Source organism: Myodes glareolus, chromosome 9 (assembly GCF_982192425.1).
Source record: "Myodes glareolus chromosome 9, mMyoGla1.1, whole genome shotgun sequence".
Taxonomy (NCBI): domain Eukaryota; kingdom Metazoa; phylum Chordata; class Mammalia; order Rodentia; family Cricetidae; genus Myodes; species Myodes glareolus.
Window position 1 is genome coordinate 53,426,104 of NC_142034.1, and position 13,430 is coordinate 53,439,533.

Consider the following 13,430-nt stretch of genomic DNA (forward strand, 5'->3'; position numbering starts at 1 on the left):
TATAAATGAGCTTTATTAGATGCTGGCTCTATATAAGGACTGGAAAGGGATGCATTTGGAAGTAAAGTAAGGGACCACAAAAATCCTAAGTTACAGAGGTGAGTGATGTCCAGAGGGACAGTGTGGGAGCAGCTTTCTCTGAGCCCAAGCAAAGCAACAAAAACGAGGGAGACCACACTGCACTGGTAACCACCAGAGGGAAGCAGCCAGAGAGCTTCTACTGCCAGCATCTGCAGCAGAGGGGCCGCCTGCAACACTGTGGAATGGACTCAGTAGCCGCTTATTTGACTGCTTTTCTCTCAAGCCAAGTGTAGAAACCTGAAAAGTGCTCTCAGGATAGAGAAAGCCTGCCCTGCAGAACTGGGCTGTGATGAGTCACATTTGCCAAGATAGTCACATCTGTGTAGTGACTGGTAATAAAAAAAAAAAGTGTACAAAGGGCTTAAAATCAGACATTAATGAAGGAGCCTATCCACAGCACAGTGGCTGATAGACCCTTGGACTCTTAGCTCTAGACTGAACACAATCATGGGTGAATCACCTAACATTCCCTGCCCCACCTAAACTCATTCATCATTTAAGCTGGCTTAAGAATACTTACACTGAGGAAAATCGTGCAACTCTAATTTACCAAAAATCACTCAACTGGACATTTAACACCACAAACTTTATGATATGTAAATTGTCTCTGAGTAAAGCTATACCCACATCATAGAGGTATCACGGGAAATAAGTGTAAGCTGACAGCACACTGCCTGGCACACAGCTACTGGACAGCTCATTGGGATCTGTCTCTGGAAGGGGATGGGGCCAGGGCTGAAGCTCAGAGGTGGACTGCTTGCCTGACATACACAAAGCCTTGGGTTATGAAACTCAAGTACTGAAAAAAGAATTGGTGATTAGCGTATTTTCTTAGAGACTGCCTGAAACTTCAGAGATCATTTCATTCAACACCCCTCATTTTGCAGATGAGAAAACCAAAGACCAGGAACTGGAGGGCTCATTAAAGGGAGAGTTCTCAGATAAGAATCCAGGCCTGCAATGTTTTCTTTAGTGCAATTTCTGTTCCTACTACGCACATCACACATGGGAACAAGAGAACTGGAAGACACAGAAGACATGCAGAGATGTTGGAAAAAGAATTCTTGGCCATAAGACACGCCAAGAAGAGCGGTCACATCTACAGCTATTACCCAGAGCCCCCAGCTGGTGGTCGTGAGAGTTCAGATGTTGGAAAGGCCAGGCCTGATTCATTGAGTTATCCAGCTCACCACCACAGCCTGGTGCCTGGCAGAGAAAAGCCACACCACCCTGTTCACTGCTTCCTGACAGGATGGCGGCAGCAGGAGGAGCTAGGACCAAGTGCATGCAGCTGGGATTCTGTGAGCAGCTTGGGATAGCTGCCGCTGAGCCTCTCCAGCCCGTGCTCAGTAGCCGACTTCAGCTGTCTCTCTCTGGTTCTTCCTCCAGGTGTTGAGGCTTCCACGCCATTCTGTAAACTGCTTCCTTTTCGTAGACCCCTCTTCAGATAAGTAAGGAGCGTAGCAGATGTGAAAAGACGCAGGTTCCTGCTTTCTCATTAATGTCGCCATGTTCAAGGGAACTTGATAACATGACTGGAAGAATTTAAGGCGGGGGGTGGGGGGGTGGGCTTACTAAGGTACCCAAGGCTACACAATGGCCTGGAGAATAGGTCACGATTTTCTAACATCTCAGGAGACAGTGAGTCACTCTGTAGTTTGTGGCAGTGAATCCTGTCCCCACTTTCACAGAGAACAACAATTTAGACACAGGTGCAGACCCTGTGGGGAGGGAAAGAAGGAAGGAAAGGACAGAGGAGAATTAAGGCCTGAAACAATTTTATGATTTAATTCAGAACACAAACTTCTCAATAAATAGTTCATGAAACTGCCCCGTCACTTCCACCAGCTCCCACAGCCAAGGCTCAGGGCATGGGCAGAGGAGGGCCTGTCCTTGCATGTGACCCAAGGACGGGGGACAGAGTGTGAAGGAATGAAGAGCCTGCTTCGGCCGTCCCACACAGTGGCCTGCAGGTCACTCGACACAGTGGACACTCTGGTGTCGGAGGAGGTGGGAGCTCCGACTGAAGGTCTTCTGGCACTCCTGACACTCGTACGGCTTCTCTCCGGTGTGGATTCTCTGGTGGATGGTGAGCTGCGAGTGCTGACTGAACGTCTTTGCACACTCCCGGCACTCATAAGGCTTCTCTCCAACGTGAATCTTCTGGTGAAGCAGCAGCTCCGAGTTATCCCAAAAGGTCCTTGCACACTCGTGACACTGGTGGGGTTTCTCCCCAGTGTGTATTCTCTGGTGGACAACTAGGTGAGAGGTCCGCCTGAAAGCCTTGCCACACTCAAAGCATTCAAAGGGTTTCTCTCCAGTGTGAATCCTCTCATGTCTGAGAAGTTCTGAGTTACCCCTGAAGGCCTTCCCACATTCCTTGCATACATAGGGCTTCTCCCCAGTATGAATTCTAATATGTCTGATAATCTCTGAGTTCTGCCCGAAAGTCTTCCCACATTCATTGCACTCGTAGGGTTTGTCCCCGGTATGAATTCTTTGATGACGGATAAGCTCAGAACTCTGACCAAAGCCTTTCCCGCATTCGTTACACAGATAAGGCTTTTCTCCAGTATGGATTTTCTGGTGTCGGATGAGGCCCGAGCTGTGCTTGAAGGCTTTGCCACACTCGTTGCACTCATGGTACCTCTCTTCGGTGTGAATCCTCTGGTGCTGAATAAGCTGGGAGCTGACCCTGAAGGTCTTCCCACACTCATTGCATTCGTACGGTTTCTCTCCAGTGTGGATTCTCTGGTGCAGGATAAGGGCTGAATTCTGGCTGAAGGCTTTACCACATTCTTCACATTTATAAGGCCTTTCTCCTGTGTGAATTCGATGATGGTGGATAAGATGTGAGCTCTGAATGAAGGCTTTCCCACACTCGTTACAAGCAAAGGGCTTCTCCCCAGCATGAATTCTCAGGTGCCTTCGAAGGCTGGAGTTGGTTCCAAATGTCTTTCCACACTCTTTGCACTCAAAGGGTTTCTCTCCACTGTGAACTCTCATATGCTGGATGAGATGCGAGTTCTGATTAAAAGCTTTTCCACATTCTTTACATGTGTGAGGCTTTTCTCCCACAGAAGTCCTCTGTGCTTTATGCAGCTGTACGCTCTCCATGAGGCTCTGGGCAGAAGTGGCAAACACGCTAACCCTCTCTGCTGGAGGGTCTCCACGGCAGAGCACCACCCTTGGGTCAGGGCTGGAGCCGCTGTCACTCCCACTACTACCCTGCTCTTTCTCACCTAAGGATGACGTCTTGACGATAACTAACCCTGATGCAAAGTCTCTCTCCTGAGGAGACTTTCTCAGATGTCCCTTTAATACGTCTTCTTCACCTGCCGCTCCAAACCCATGACCTTGGTAAACCTCCTGTGAAAGTTTTTCGAACACTGGCCCATGTGGCTTGGATTCTTCAGAAATTTCTTCCTTTTCCTCAGTCCCCATATCACAGCCTGCAATGAGAGGGTGAGTGTGTGAAGCTGTGCCCTATTTAAATGACACCACACGGTGGACATGCTAAACAGCAGACACTGACCATAGAAAGTGAGAAAAACCGTCTTCGGCAGGGTGCGAAAGACAGAAAAGGGACCAGATGGTAAAGAGAAACTGGCAAAAGCTGTATGACGCTGACAGTGAGTTAGGGGAACTCAAAAGTGCTGAAGAAAACATGTAGGGAAATTAATGGCCATATTAACAGAATATATGGAAAAGGGAAGAACAAAGCAACGTGACAAGTTAACAGAAATAACGTTTGAGTTTAGGATGAAATAGCTACACAAGAGGACACAGTCTTAGTCTAGTCTGCATTACCCATCTGCCCTACAGAGCAGGCCACAGTGTAGACGCGTCACCTGGTCAAAGGGTTGACATGACATAGCTATAATCAGAACAAGAGTAACTTCTTCCCCTCTACATTTGGATAATGAGAGGGTCCATCTTTAAATCTCCCCCAAATGACAAATGAATTGTATCAAATGTCATATGGATCCCACTCAGCTCTAGTAATCAATTTCTTTTCTCCAGCATCAAACTGATCAACCTTTTGAAGCTTGATAAAAAGAGGCAGACACGGTGGCAGGTGTATGTAACCAGCACTCTGGAGACTGAGACAGAAGAACCATGAGCAGCAAGCTAGCCGGGGCTGTACCGTGAGATAGTGACTACAGCCAGCTGTTGCTGTGCCGGGAGATAGTGACTACAGCCAGCTGTTGCTGTACCGTGAGATAGTGACTACAGCCAGCTGTTGCTGTGCCGGGAGATAGTGACTACAGCCAGCTGTTGCTGTACCGTGAGATAGTGACTACAGCCAGCTGTTGCTGTGCCGGGAGATAGTGACTACAGCCAGCTGTTGCTGTACCGTGAGATAATGACTACAGCCAGCCGGGGCTGTGCCGGGAGATGGTAACTAAAAAGGTACTTTAAATGTCGCTGAGGTTACTTCTCAGAAGTCTTCTTTTTCTGATGTTTATTATCTATTCTACAAATATTTTTTTCAAATAAATTTTAGTGTGACTTCATAAACTATTCAAACTTAGTGTGTGATAAGGTGTAAAGGAGGGCTGGGCTGGAGAGATGGCTCAGTGGTTAAGAACGCTGGCTGCTGCTCTTACAAAGTGCCCAGATCCAGTTCCCAGCACCACAGGATGGCTCACAACCATTGACAACTCTAGTTCCAGGGCATCTGATACCCTCTACTGGTCTCCTTGGGCACCAAGCATGCACATGATACACACATATACATACATGTAAACACTCATACTTGTAAACAAAAATTAAATCTTAGAACAAAAGACGAGTTAAGAATCAAAGACAGTAAATCAGATCACACTTAATTTGAGGGATGATAATTAGATGGGTAATGATGCGCCAAGCTTTGGGATCCTGAAGGGATAGCTAGTTTAAGCAGGAAGGTGGTGAATGAACCGTTTTGGACAAGCCTGGTTTTGAGATATCCATATAGAGGCAATTTTCATACTGGTCTAAAAGCTTAATACTAAAGTCAATACTAGACACCGATTTGAGAGGGCTCAGCATGAGCATCATATAAAAACTACCAGAGACTGAAGACAGAAATTTAGAATCCAAAATCAACGGTAAGGAAAACCATTATCGTATTAATTGTACTTCCCCCAACCCCTCCAAGGTCTTTCTACCTCTCTCCACCCTGCTCTCTGGCCAAGAACACTAACTTGTATGGCACACAACAGGTCCTTTGGCTTCCAGATGCTTCTACCAATGAGAGACTCAACAGAAGACTGGAGAGATGATGGTCAGCTGATTTATTCTGGTTCCTTCCTGTGATACTGCCTTGAGCTATTGGTGTCCCTCAACTGAAAGTCCTCCTAAGGAGTCTATTCCACTCGATTCTTCAACACTCTGCCCAGCCCTGTCACAAACAATTAACCTCTTGGCTACTAAACCTCCCTCAAATTAACCTAACTTGAGTGGGTTATGTTCTTATTCACCCTCTGAGAATAAAGGGGTAGGTGGAGAAGAGAAATCTTCAACAGAAGAAGAAATGGTTAACAGTGCCACGGAAGTCACCACGGAAGTGGCAGAGGGAACTGGAAAGCATCTATGTTGTCAGGTATAGTGGCACATGCCAAGAATCCCAGTTACTATGAAACCTGAGGTAGGAAGATTTTGAACTGGAGGCCAGTCTGGGCAACTTAACAAGACCTACTCCCCCCTTATTAAAACAAAACAAAACAAAAAACCTAGGAACAAAGTCCAGTGTCAGCATTTACCAGGCACACACAGGCACAGTGGGAGTCGATTCTCAGACCCTCAAAACAAAATCGAACACCATTTAAGCAGATGGGAGATCCAGTGGTTTAAAAACTAGAAACTGTCTCCTGGGACAACAAAGGAACCGCAGATGAAACAGAGACACAGGAACAGGGCCTGAGAGACGGGTTTGTTGCAATATAAGAGTGTTACAAGGACACGGGTTTTCTCTGGTGACAGATTTGAAAATGTTCGTACTAAAGGGGGTGGTACTGGAAGAGCAACAGGGCTTAAGGAGTGAGAAAATGCGAGGACAGTGAGGACTGGAGAGCCCACTAGGGGAGGCAGATGAGTCAGGTGATGAGGGAGATGCTGTGTGTAGACAGAGACTGCACTTTCATCTCCTGGCCGCCCAGACACAAATAATCACACAGGAACTATAATTATAATACTGTTTGGCTGATGGCTCGGGCATATTTCTAGCTAGCTCTTACATCTTAAATTAACCCATTTGTACTAGTCTATGTATTGCCACATGGCCATGGCATCACCTCATTTTTGACATGTCTTATTTCCTCAGCAGCTGACTGGCGTCTGCTTGACTCCACCTACTCTCTCGATACATCTCTGTTCAGATTTCCTGCCTGGCTTTACTTTGCTAAGCCACTGGCCAAAAGAACTTTATGCATTAACCAATAAAAAGCAACACACATACAGAAGGGCATCCCACATCACTGTGGTCCACTGAACTATATGGTGAGAATACAGCTAACAAAATCACAAGGTTAGCACCCAACTTGCAAAGCTTTGGGAATATTTGCCTTTTGAATAGTTGCTGTCATTTCTGTAAAACCCTGTGAAGCCACAGTGCTCCCTGCTGTGGGACAATGATCTTGTACCCTGTAAAGATTTATAAGTTGTATTTCTTTAATAAAATGCTGATTGGCCAGTAGCCAGGCAGGTAGTAGAGGCTGAATGGACAGGCAGGAAATAGAGGTAGGGCAACGAGAACAGGAGAATTCTGAGAAGAGGAAAGCTCAGTCTGCAGTCTGCAGAGGAAGCAAAATGAGAATGCCTCACTGATAAAGGTAAAAAGCCTCGTGGCTAACACAGACAAGAATTATAGGTTACTGTAAGATGTAAGAATTAGTTAATAAGAAGCCTGAGCTAATAGGCCAACCAGTTTATAATTAATGTAAACCTCTTTGTATTTCTTTGGGACTGAACAGCTACAGGATCAGGGGGATAGGGACCTTGGTCAACACTACCCCTTTCCATAGTAGAATTCATCACAAAGAAACCTCAGCAGTGTATTTATCAATTACTGGGCATAACTCCCCTCTGTACTGGTAACTGACCTTTCCCCACACTGTGGGGTCCTGGTGTAAAAATATTCACTCAAATCTTTGTTCTCACAGTCAAATCTACATCAAACCAGCCCCAGAGAAAGGAATTTCTTCACACCTGGGCATCAGTGGTTACGAAAGCCTCACTGTATAGCCTGGCATTGGAAGCAGCAGTCTCCAGAAGTTACACAGTGGCAGCTTTTCACTTTAACCTAGTGATAAGAGATTCTCTCTAATCAGACAGCATTTGGTGAAAATACCAATGCAGATCAAGCACCATCCTTCCTCCCCGCAGCTTACACTGATTGCCACGGCTACCATAATGCTGTATTCCCAGCCACCACAGGGATAGAAGTGCTCAGAAAGTACACAGCAAGGCTTTCTTTCTACATTTATCAATTACAAATTTTAGCCTAACTAACACACACAAACTTCCTCTCTCCCCTCCTAGACTTCGGAGCCCCATCCTCTATTTACCCTTGACAGATATGCCCCTGTCCCGGCACTTCACAGTCAGGCCCAATTCTGAGTTAACAGGTGCCTGCTTTATCAGCCTTATCTACCATCTTGGCCCAGAAAAATGCATGCCTGGTAACCTTGTTATTGCCAAAGAATTGCTAATTGTGTCTGTGTGGGTGTGTAAACTGGAAGCTTTGTGCGATCAAGAGAACACTGGAAGAGGGAACACCAAGAGGGAGAACACTGGAAGAGGGAACACCGAGAGGGAGAACACTGGAAGAGGAACACCGGAAGAGGGAGAACACTGGGAGAGGGAACACCGAGAGGAAGAACACTGGAAGAGGGAACACCGAGAGGGAGAACACTGGAAGAGGGAACACTGGAAGAGGGAGAACACTGGAAGAGGGAACACCGAGAGGGAGAACACTGGAAGAGGGAACACTGGAAGAGGGAGAACACTGGAAGAGGGAACACCGAGAGAGAGAACACTGGAAGAGGGAACACCGAGAGGGAGAACACTGGAAGAGGGAACACCGGAAGAGGGAGACCACTGGAAGAGGGAACACCAAGAGGGAGAACACCGGAAGAGGGAACACCGAGAGGGAGAACACTGGAAGAGGGAACACTGGAAGAGGGAACACCGAGAGGGAGAACACTGGAAGAGGGAACACTGGAAGAGGGAACACCGAGAGGGAGAACACTGGAAGAGGGAACACCGAGAGGGAGAACACTGGAAAAATAAACAGGACACGACGAGAAGACATGTGAGCTGATTCAATCCTTTTACCCCCAGATATCTTTATCTATATCCTGCACTTGCTGCTGTGTTCCTTCTGGATCAGAGATTTAGGGGGCTGGCATCCCAATAAACCTTGGCAGGGAAGGAAAAGTGATTTTTTTTCAGGTGACTTCTGTACTGTCCTTTTCTCTGCCTAGCCTCCTGTCAACCACAAGACGCTGGTGACCAACACCAGCCTACCCTGGGGAGATACCAACCAAAAAAACCTTGATCTATCCTGGAATCCTGAAGGCATGGAAGATCTTTGTTATCTCCCTCTAAGTGAACTAGAAGACCCCAGCATCTTATTTTCCCACAAAGCAAGGAAAGACCCCAAAGTTTGATTTCTCCTTTTTTGTTGAAATCTTTCAAAATTAAAGATGCTGTCTGTACAACTGTAAGGATACATTATGGAGGTGTGACTATCTTTTTCTGAGGCAGAATCTCACTATATAGACTAAGTTGGCTTCAAATTTACAGAGCTCTGTCTGTCTCTGCCGCCCAAGAACTGGGGTTAAAGGCATGTATCACCTGCCATGCCTAGCTGTTAGCTATCTTCTCCATCCATGGCATTATTTCATTTGGGAAGTACTATCTTACATAAGAGCTCTTCTAGTGCCTTTAACTTTGGCCCTTAAGAGGACAAAGCAGAAAAACAAAAAGAGAGAGAAAGAATTGGGGTGGGGGGACGGCAGGGCAGAAGGATCATGGATTTGAGGCCAGTCTGGATTACACAGTGAGATGCTGGGTAAAAAATAAAAAAAATAACCATTTCCACAAGTAAATGCCTTTCTAATACCCAGCCAAGAACAGGTTTCAGGAGGTGGTATTTCAAGTGGCTATGTATTTCCCAACCCCCTCTGGACTTCCTTTTCAAATTTTTTACTTTTGGTTTTGATGGAGTCCCCACGCCCAAAGTTCTAATGATTTACCCAAGACTCAACCACTAAGCGATACCTCCAGCTCTTTTGAGTGTTTTTGTTTATTTGCTTGTTTTTTGAGACGGGGTCTCAGTATGTAGTCACAGCTGGCCTAGAACTTGCTATGTAAGCCAGGCTGGCATGGAACTCACAAAGATCCACCTGCCTCTGCCTTTCAAGCATTGGGAATAAACACATGTGTCATCACGCCCTGTTTCCTTTTTATTTTATTCTGAGACAGGCTCCCACTAGGTTTCCAAATCTGGCCTCTAACTCACCATGCTGCTTTAGCCTCCAGGGCACCTGAGATCACAGACATGAATATCATGTCCAGCTCATCATCTTCCACTTGGTTAAACAAAATCAGCATCATCTTTGCAATGCACTCTGGGAGAAAAGTCTCAGAAAATCTCATTCAGAAAGTTCTGATACACATATCTATTAATAACGTGTCTAATAAAACTTAAAAACACCACATATTTTTAAGCCAGGGTGAGCTGAATTCCATTATCCATCTGGCAAGAGGACTAGCTCTTCCTGGAAGCCTTTAGTGACGGTGACGTCCGCAGGATGGAGGAGTCCCTGGTCCTCTGAAGCCATCCAGTTCCCACCAGCCCCTTTCTCACCTCTCTCAACTACAGTTTCCACCGCACTTCCTGTTTGTTGCTCCTCTCAAGGCCTCCAGAAGAAGGTTTCCTACGGCTCACAATGCTCTCACAATCAAACCTGTTTCCTTTTCCCACCTCTACTCACATTCTCCAAAACAACTGGCAGCTGCAGATGTGCTCAGTGTCCCGCAGGCCAAACATTGTCCATTCTTTAGTTTCTCTGCCTTTGAGAACAAGTTCTTCTCATTTCCTGGAATACTACTGCCCACCTGTGCCCTTAACAAACACCTTCAAGATACAGCTGAAGTATGTACCATCCCCACCATTTGTTTTCTGATCTGCAGGCCCTAGCAAACGTTACTTCTCCATGGAGCCATTAGGCTACTGTGCGACTCGTTTGCTTTCCTCTAGCACAGTGGACCCCAACCTTCCTAATGCTAGTCCTTTAATACCTCATGGTGGGGTGGCCTCCAACCATAAAATTCTCATTGCTACTTCGTAACTGTAATTTTGCTGTTATGAATCATAATATAATATCTATGCTTTCCGGTGGTGTTAGATGACTCCAGTGAAATGGTTGTTCGACCCCCAAAATGTTGTGACCTGGTCCACAAGTTGAGAACGGTGCTCTAGATCGGGAGCAAAGATGATACTACCCATGTAATCTCAGTGCTTGGCACACTTCTGATACCTGATAAATATTCAGTGAAGGTCTGTGTGCTATCTGGGTAACAAATCTGCAGTTGTCTTGATGGTGAACCAGACAGTGCTACCTAGAGACCAGAGCAGTGTGTGTATTATAACTTATTATATGTATATAGCAATTACTTATAAAAAAAATAAGTTCTTTGCCTGGCATGGTGACACATACCTTTAATCCCAGCACTTGGGAGACAGAGGCACGTGGATGTCTGACAGTCTGAGGTCAACCTGGTCTACATAGTGAGTTCTAAACTAGCCAGAGCTAGACTGTGAGACCCCATCTCAAAAAAAATCAAATAAAAGAAAAAAAGTTCTTCCCCCAAGACACTATTATCTTCCTCCGCTGGTACCCAGTATCAAGGGAACTCTGTTAATTCTGTGCTCAATTTGATCTCCCTTATTATTATTATCACTTTTAATTATGTGTAGATGTGTTGTGTTTCTGCATATAGGAGTGTGCATGTGAGTGCAGGTGCCTGAAGGAGCCAAACCCCCAGAGCTGGACTTACAGATGATCTGAGCTGCCTTGGCGAGTTCTGGAAACCAACTGGAAGAGTAGCAAGTGTTCTTAACCACTGAGCCATCTCTTCACCTAATTCTATCTTCTTTAATCTTTATAAGCCAACATAAGCCAATATCCTGCCTGTTAGCACGGGTCACAACATGCCACGGGGGCCTTAGCTTTTGCCTGTCATTTGTTCTAGCAGTATCCTTAGGGAATGGAATACCAAAGTGGCGGGGCGGGGATAAAGAAAAGATAAATAGGCACAGGTATGCCCACGTCGGATCCTGCTTCTCCAGTTCCCCGGCTGACCAGGCCTGGAAGCAGAATTTGGGACGGTCCCAGACACTGCCCAGGTCCCACCCTCTCCATGGGCAAGGGAGTAAGGGTCCCCAGTGCCATAAAGTCCAAGGTCACACAGCAAACCAGACTCAGGGCCGGCCTACACTCGGGACTCCGGCTGGAGGCTGGGAGCCCGGTGCCCTCCTCCCCCGGGCAGGACGGAACTAGAGAGGCCTCACCGCTGGCGGATGCCGCCCACGCTCACTCCGCCGGGCCGGGAGCGCTGCACCGCGGCGCGCACAGAACCGCAGCTGTTGTCTGGTGTCACGGGCGACCGACACCGGCCACTTCCGGCGCCGCGCGGCACTGAGGCCAACCCGCGTGGGCCGCACTCGCGGGAGGAACAGGTGGCCAGAGGGCTCACGCCCCCTCGCCCGTTCCAGTTTCCCTGGCCGCTGCTCTCGCCCTAATTCACCCCATCGCCATCCAGCTGGCGAGCGCCGGTCGGCTCCCTGGAACGTCCCAGGGCACCTCGCGATACCCACGGTGCCCTCGACCACTGACGCGCGGGGTCCTCCGGGTTTCCTAGAACGGCTCCCGGGATGCACTTCCGCTCCGTAGCAGCCGCTCTGCGCGCCCCTGCCGTTTCCGTGGGCTGGAAAACTTGCAACTCCGGTTCTCTTCCCGTGGGAACGTGGAGAAGCACCCTCCACACCTCCACGTCTGTGCCAATTCACCTCCCTCAGAGTCTGTCAGCCCAGGCCCTTAGACTTAGGGTATGCTTGTCATCTTCTAGGAGCGAGGCGAGACCTGCGTTGAGGTCAGGAAAGACTTCAGGGAATGGTGCTTTGAAAAAAATCTTAAGGTTGAGTGTGATTTTCCTAGCTTGTTCAGGCAATACGAATTATTTGCTGGCCTTCCTCTCTCTTGAATAAATTTGGTCTCTTCTTGCCTCAGAATGTGTGTGAATATGTATGTGGTGATCCTCCTGCCTCAGCCTTCCAAGTGCTGGGATAAGCAACCATGCGCAGTGAAATAGACCTTTGTCTCTGTGTCTGTTTTTGTGGCAGAGTCCTAGTCTGTAGTTCAGACTGGCCTTGAACTTTGTACTAGTAGTTCAGGCTGGCCTCGGATTTGAGGCAATCCTCCTGCCTCAGGCTCCCTGATGCTGGGATTAGAGGCCTAAAACAGCACACCCAACTTCTAAAATGAGCGTTCTAACGGAATCAGTCAAAATTCTAGGTAGTTGCAGATAGTAGGGCAGCCGGTCAGATAGTGGTGTGAAAATGGCTAACGAGGGACTCTGGACCCTAGCACCTTATCCCAATGCTGAGCTCAAGGTGATGTTTTCATTCCTGTTGGGCTGTGTAGTGAATATACATCACAACAGTCCTTTCTATTTCACCGTTATTTCTGTAGTTAGGCAAATACAGAAGCCTGTCCCCGACTTTGGGGCACTGTGGTGGCCCTGGGTTTGTCTGATCCTCTTTCCTCTGACTAATCCAGAAGCCTCAGTGGAAGGAGTCTTGCCTTGAGAGTGGTGCCCTTCCCTTTAGCCCAGTGCTGATAAGGCATTTCATTATCTCTCCCAGCACAAACACTGGTTTAGCATTAAGTTTCTTGGTGCTCATTTTTTTTTCACTTCAAACTACTTTTTAAATTTTTCTCCCTTTCCCATTTGCTGTTTTTCACTGGTGATCCGTCTAAGAGCGATTTCTAACCATATGACAGAGTCAATATTAGGCCGCCATGAGACCTCCTCTGCCAAAGAAGTCAGTCCTTTTCTTTCCCATTTAGCCTTAGGCAAGTTCTTAGGCCATGAGCAGGAACCACCCACATTATCACAACATTGTGACATTTCCAAAAAAAATCACAACCGTCTCTAGCCCATTTGCTTAACACTATTCCCCTCTGAAACCTCTTGAGCTGAGCTCCACAGTCTGAAGAGTTCTCAGTACGACTTTCTTCCAAGCTCCTACTAGAATGGCCCATTATCCTGTGTCCAAAACAGCCTTTCTAGGCCAA

General features: G+C 47.1%; 1 protein-coding gene across 1 annotated transcript; it reads right to left on the reverse strand.

Moving 5' to 3' along the window:
• Window positions 1–1,842: 1,842 nt before the first annotated feature.
• Window positions 1,843–12,010, reverse strand: Zfp3 (ZFP3 zinc finger protein). Its single transcript, XM_048448568.3, has 2 exons — window positions 11,645–12,010; window positions 1,843–3,533 (listed from the first exon to the last, which is right to left on the reverse strand). The coding sequence occupies exon 2, from the start codon at window positions 3,523–3,525 to the stop codon at window positions 2,056–2,058; it is 1,470 nt and encodes a 489-aa protein (XP_048304525.2). The 5' UTR covers window positions 3,526–3,533; window positions 11,645–12,010; the 3' UTR covers window positions 1,843–2,055.
• Between the last annotated feature and the right edge of the window lie 1,420 nt (window positions 12,011–13,430).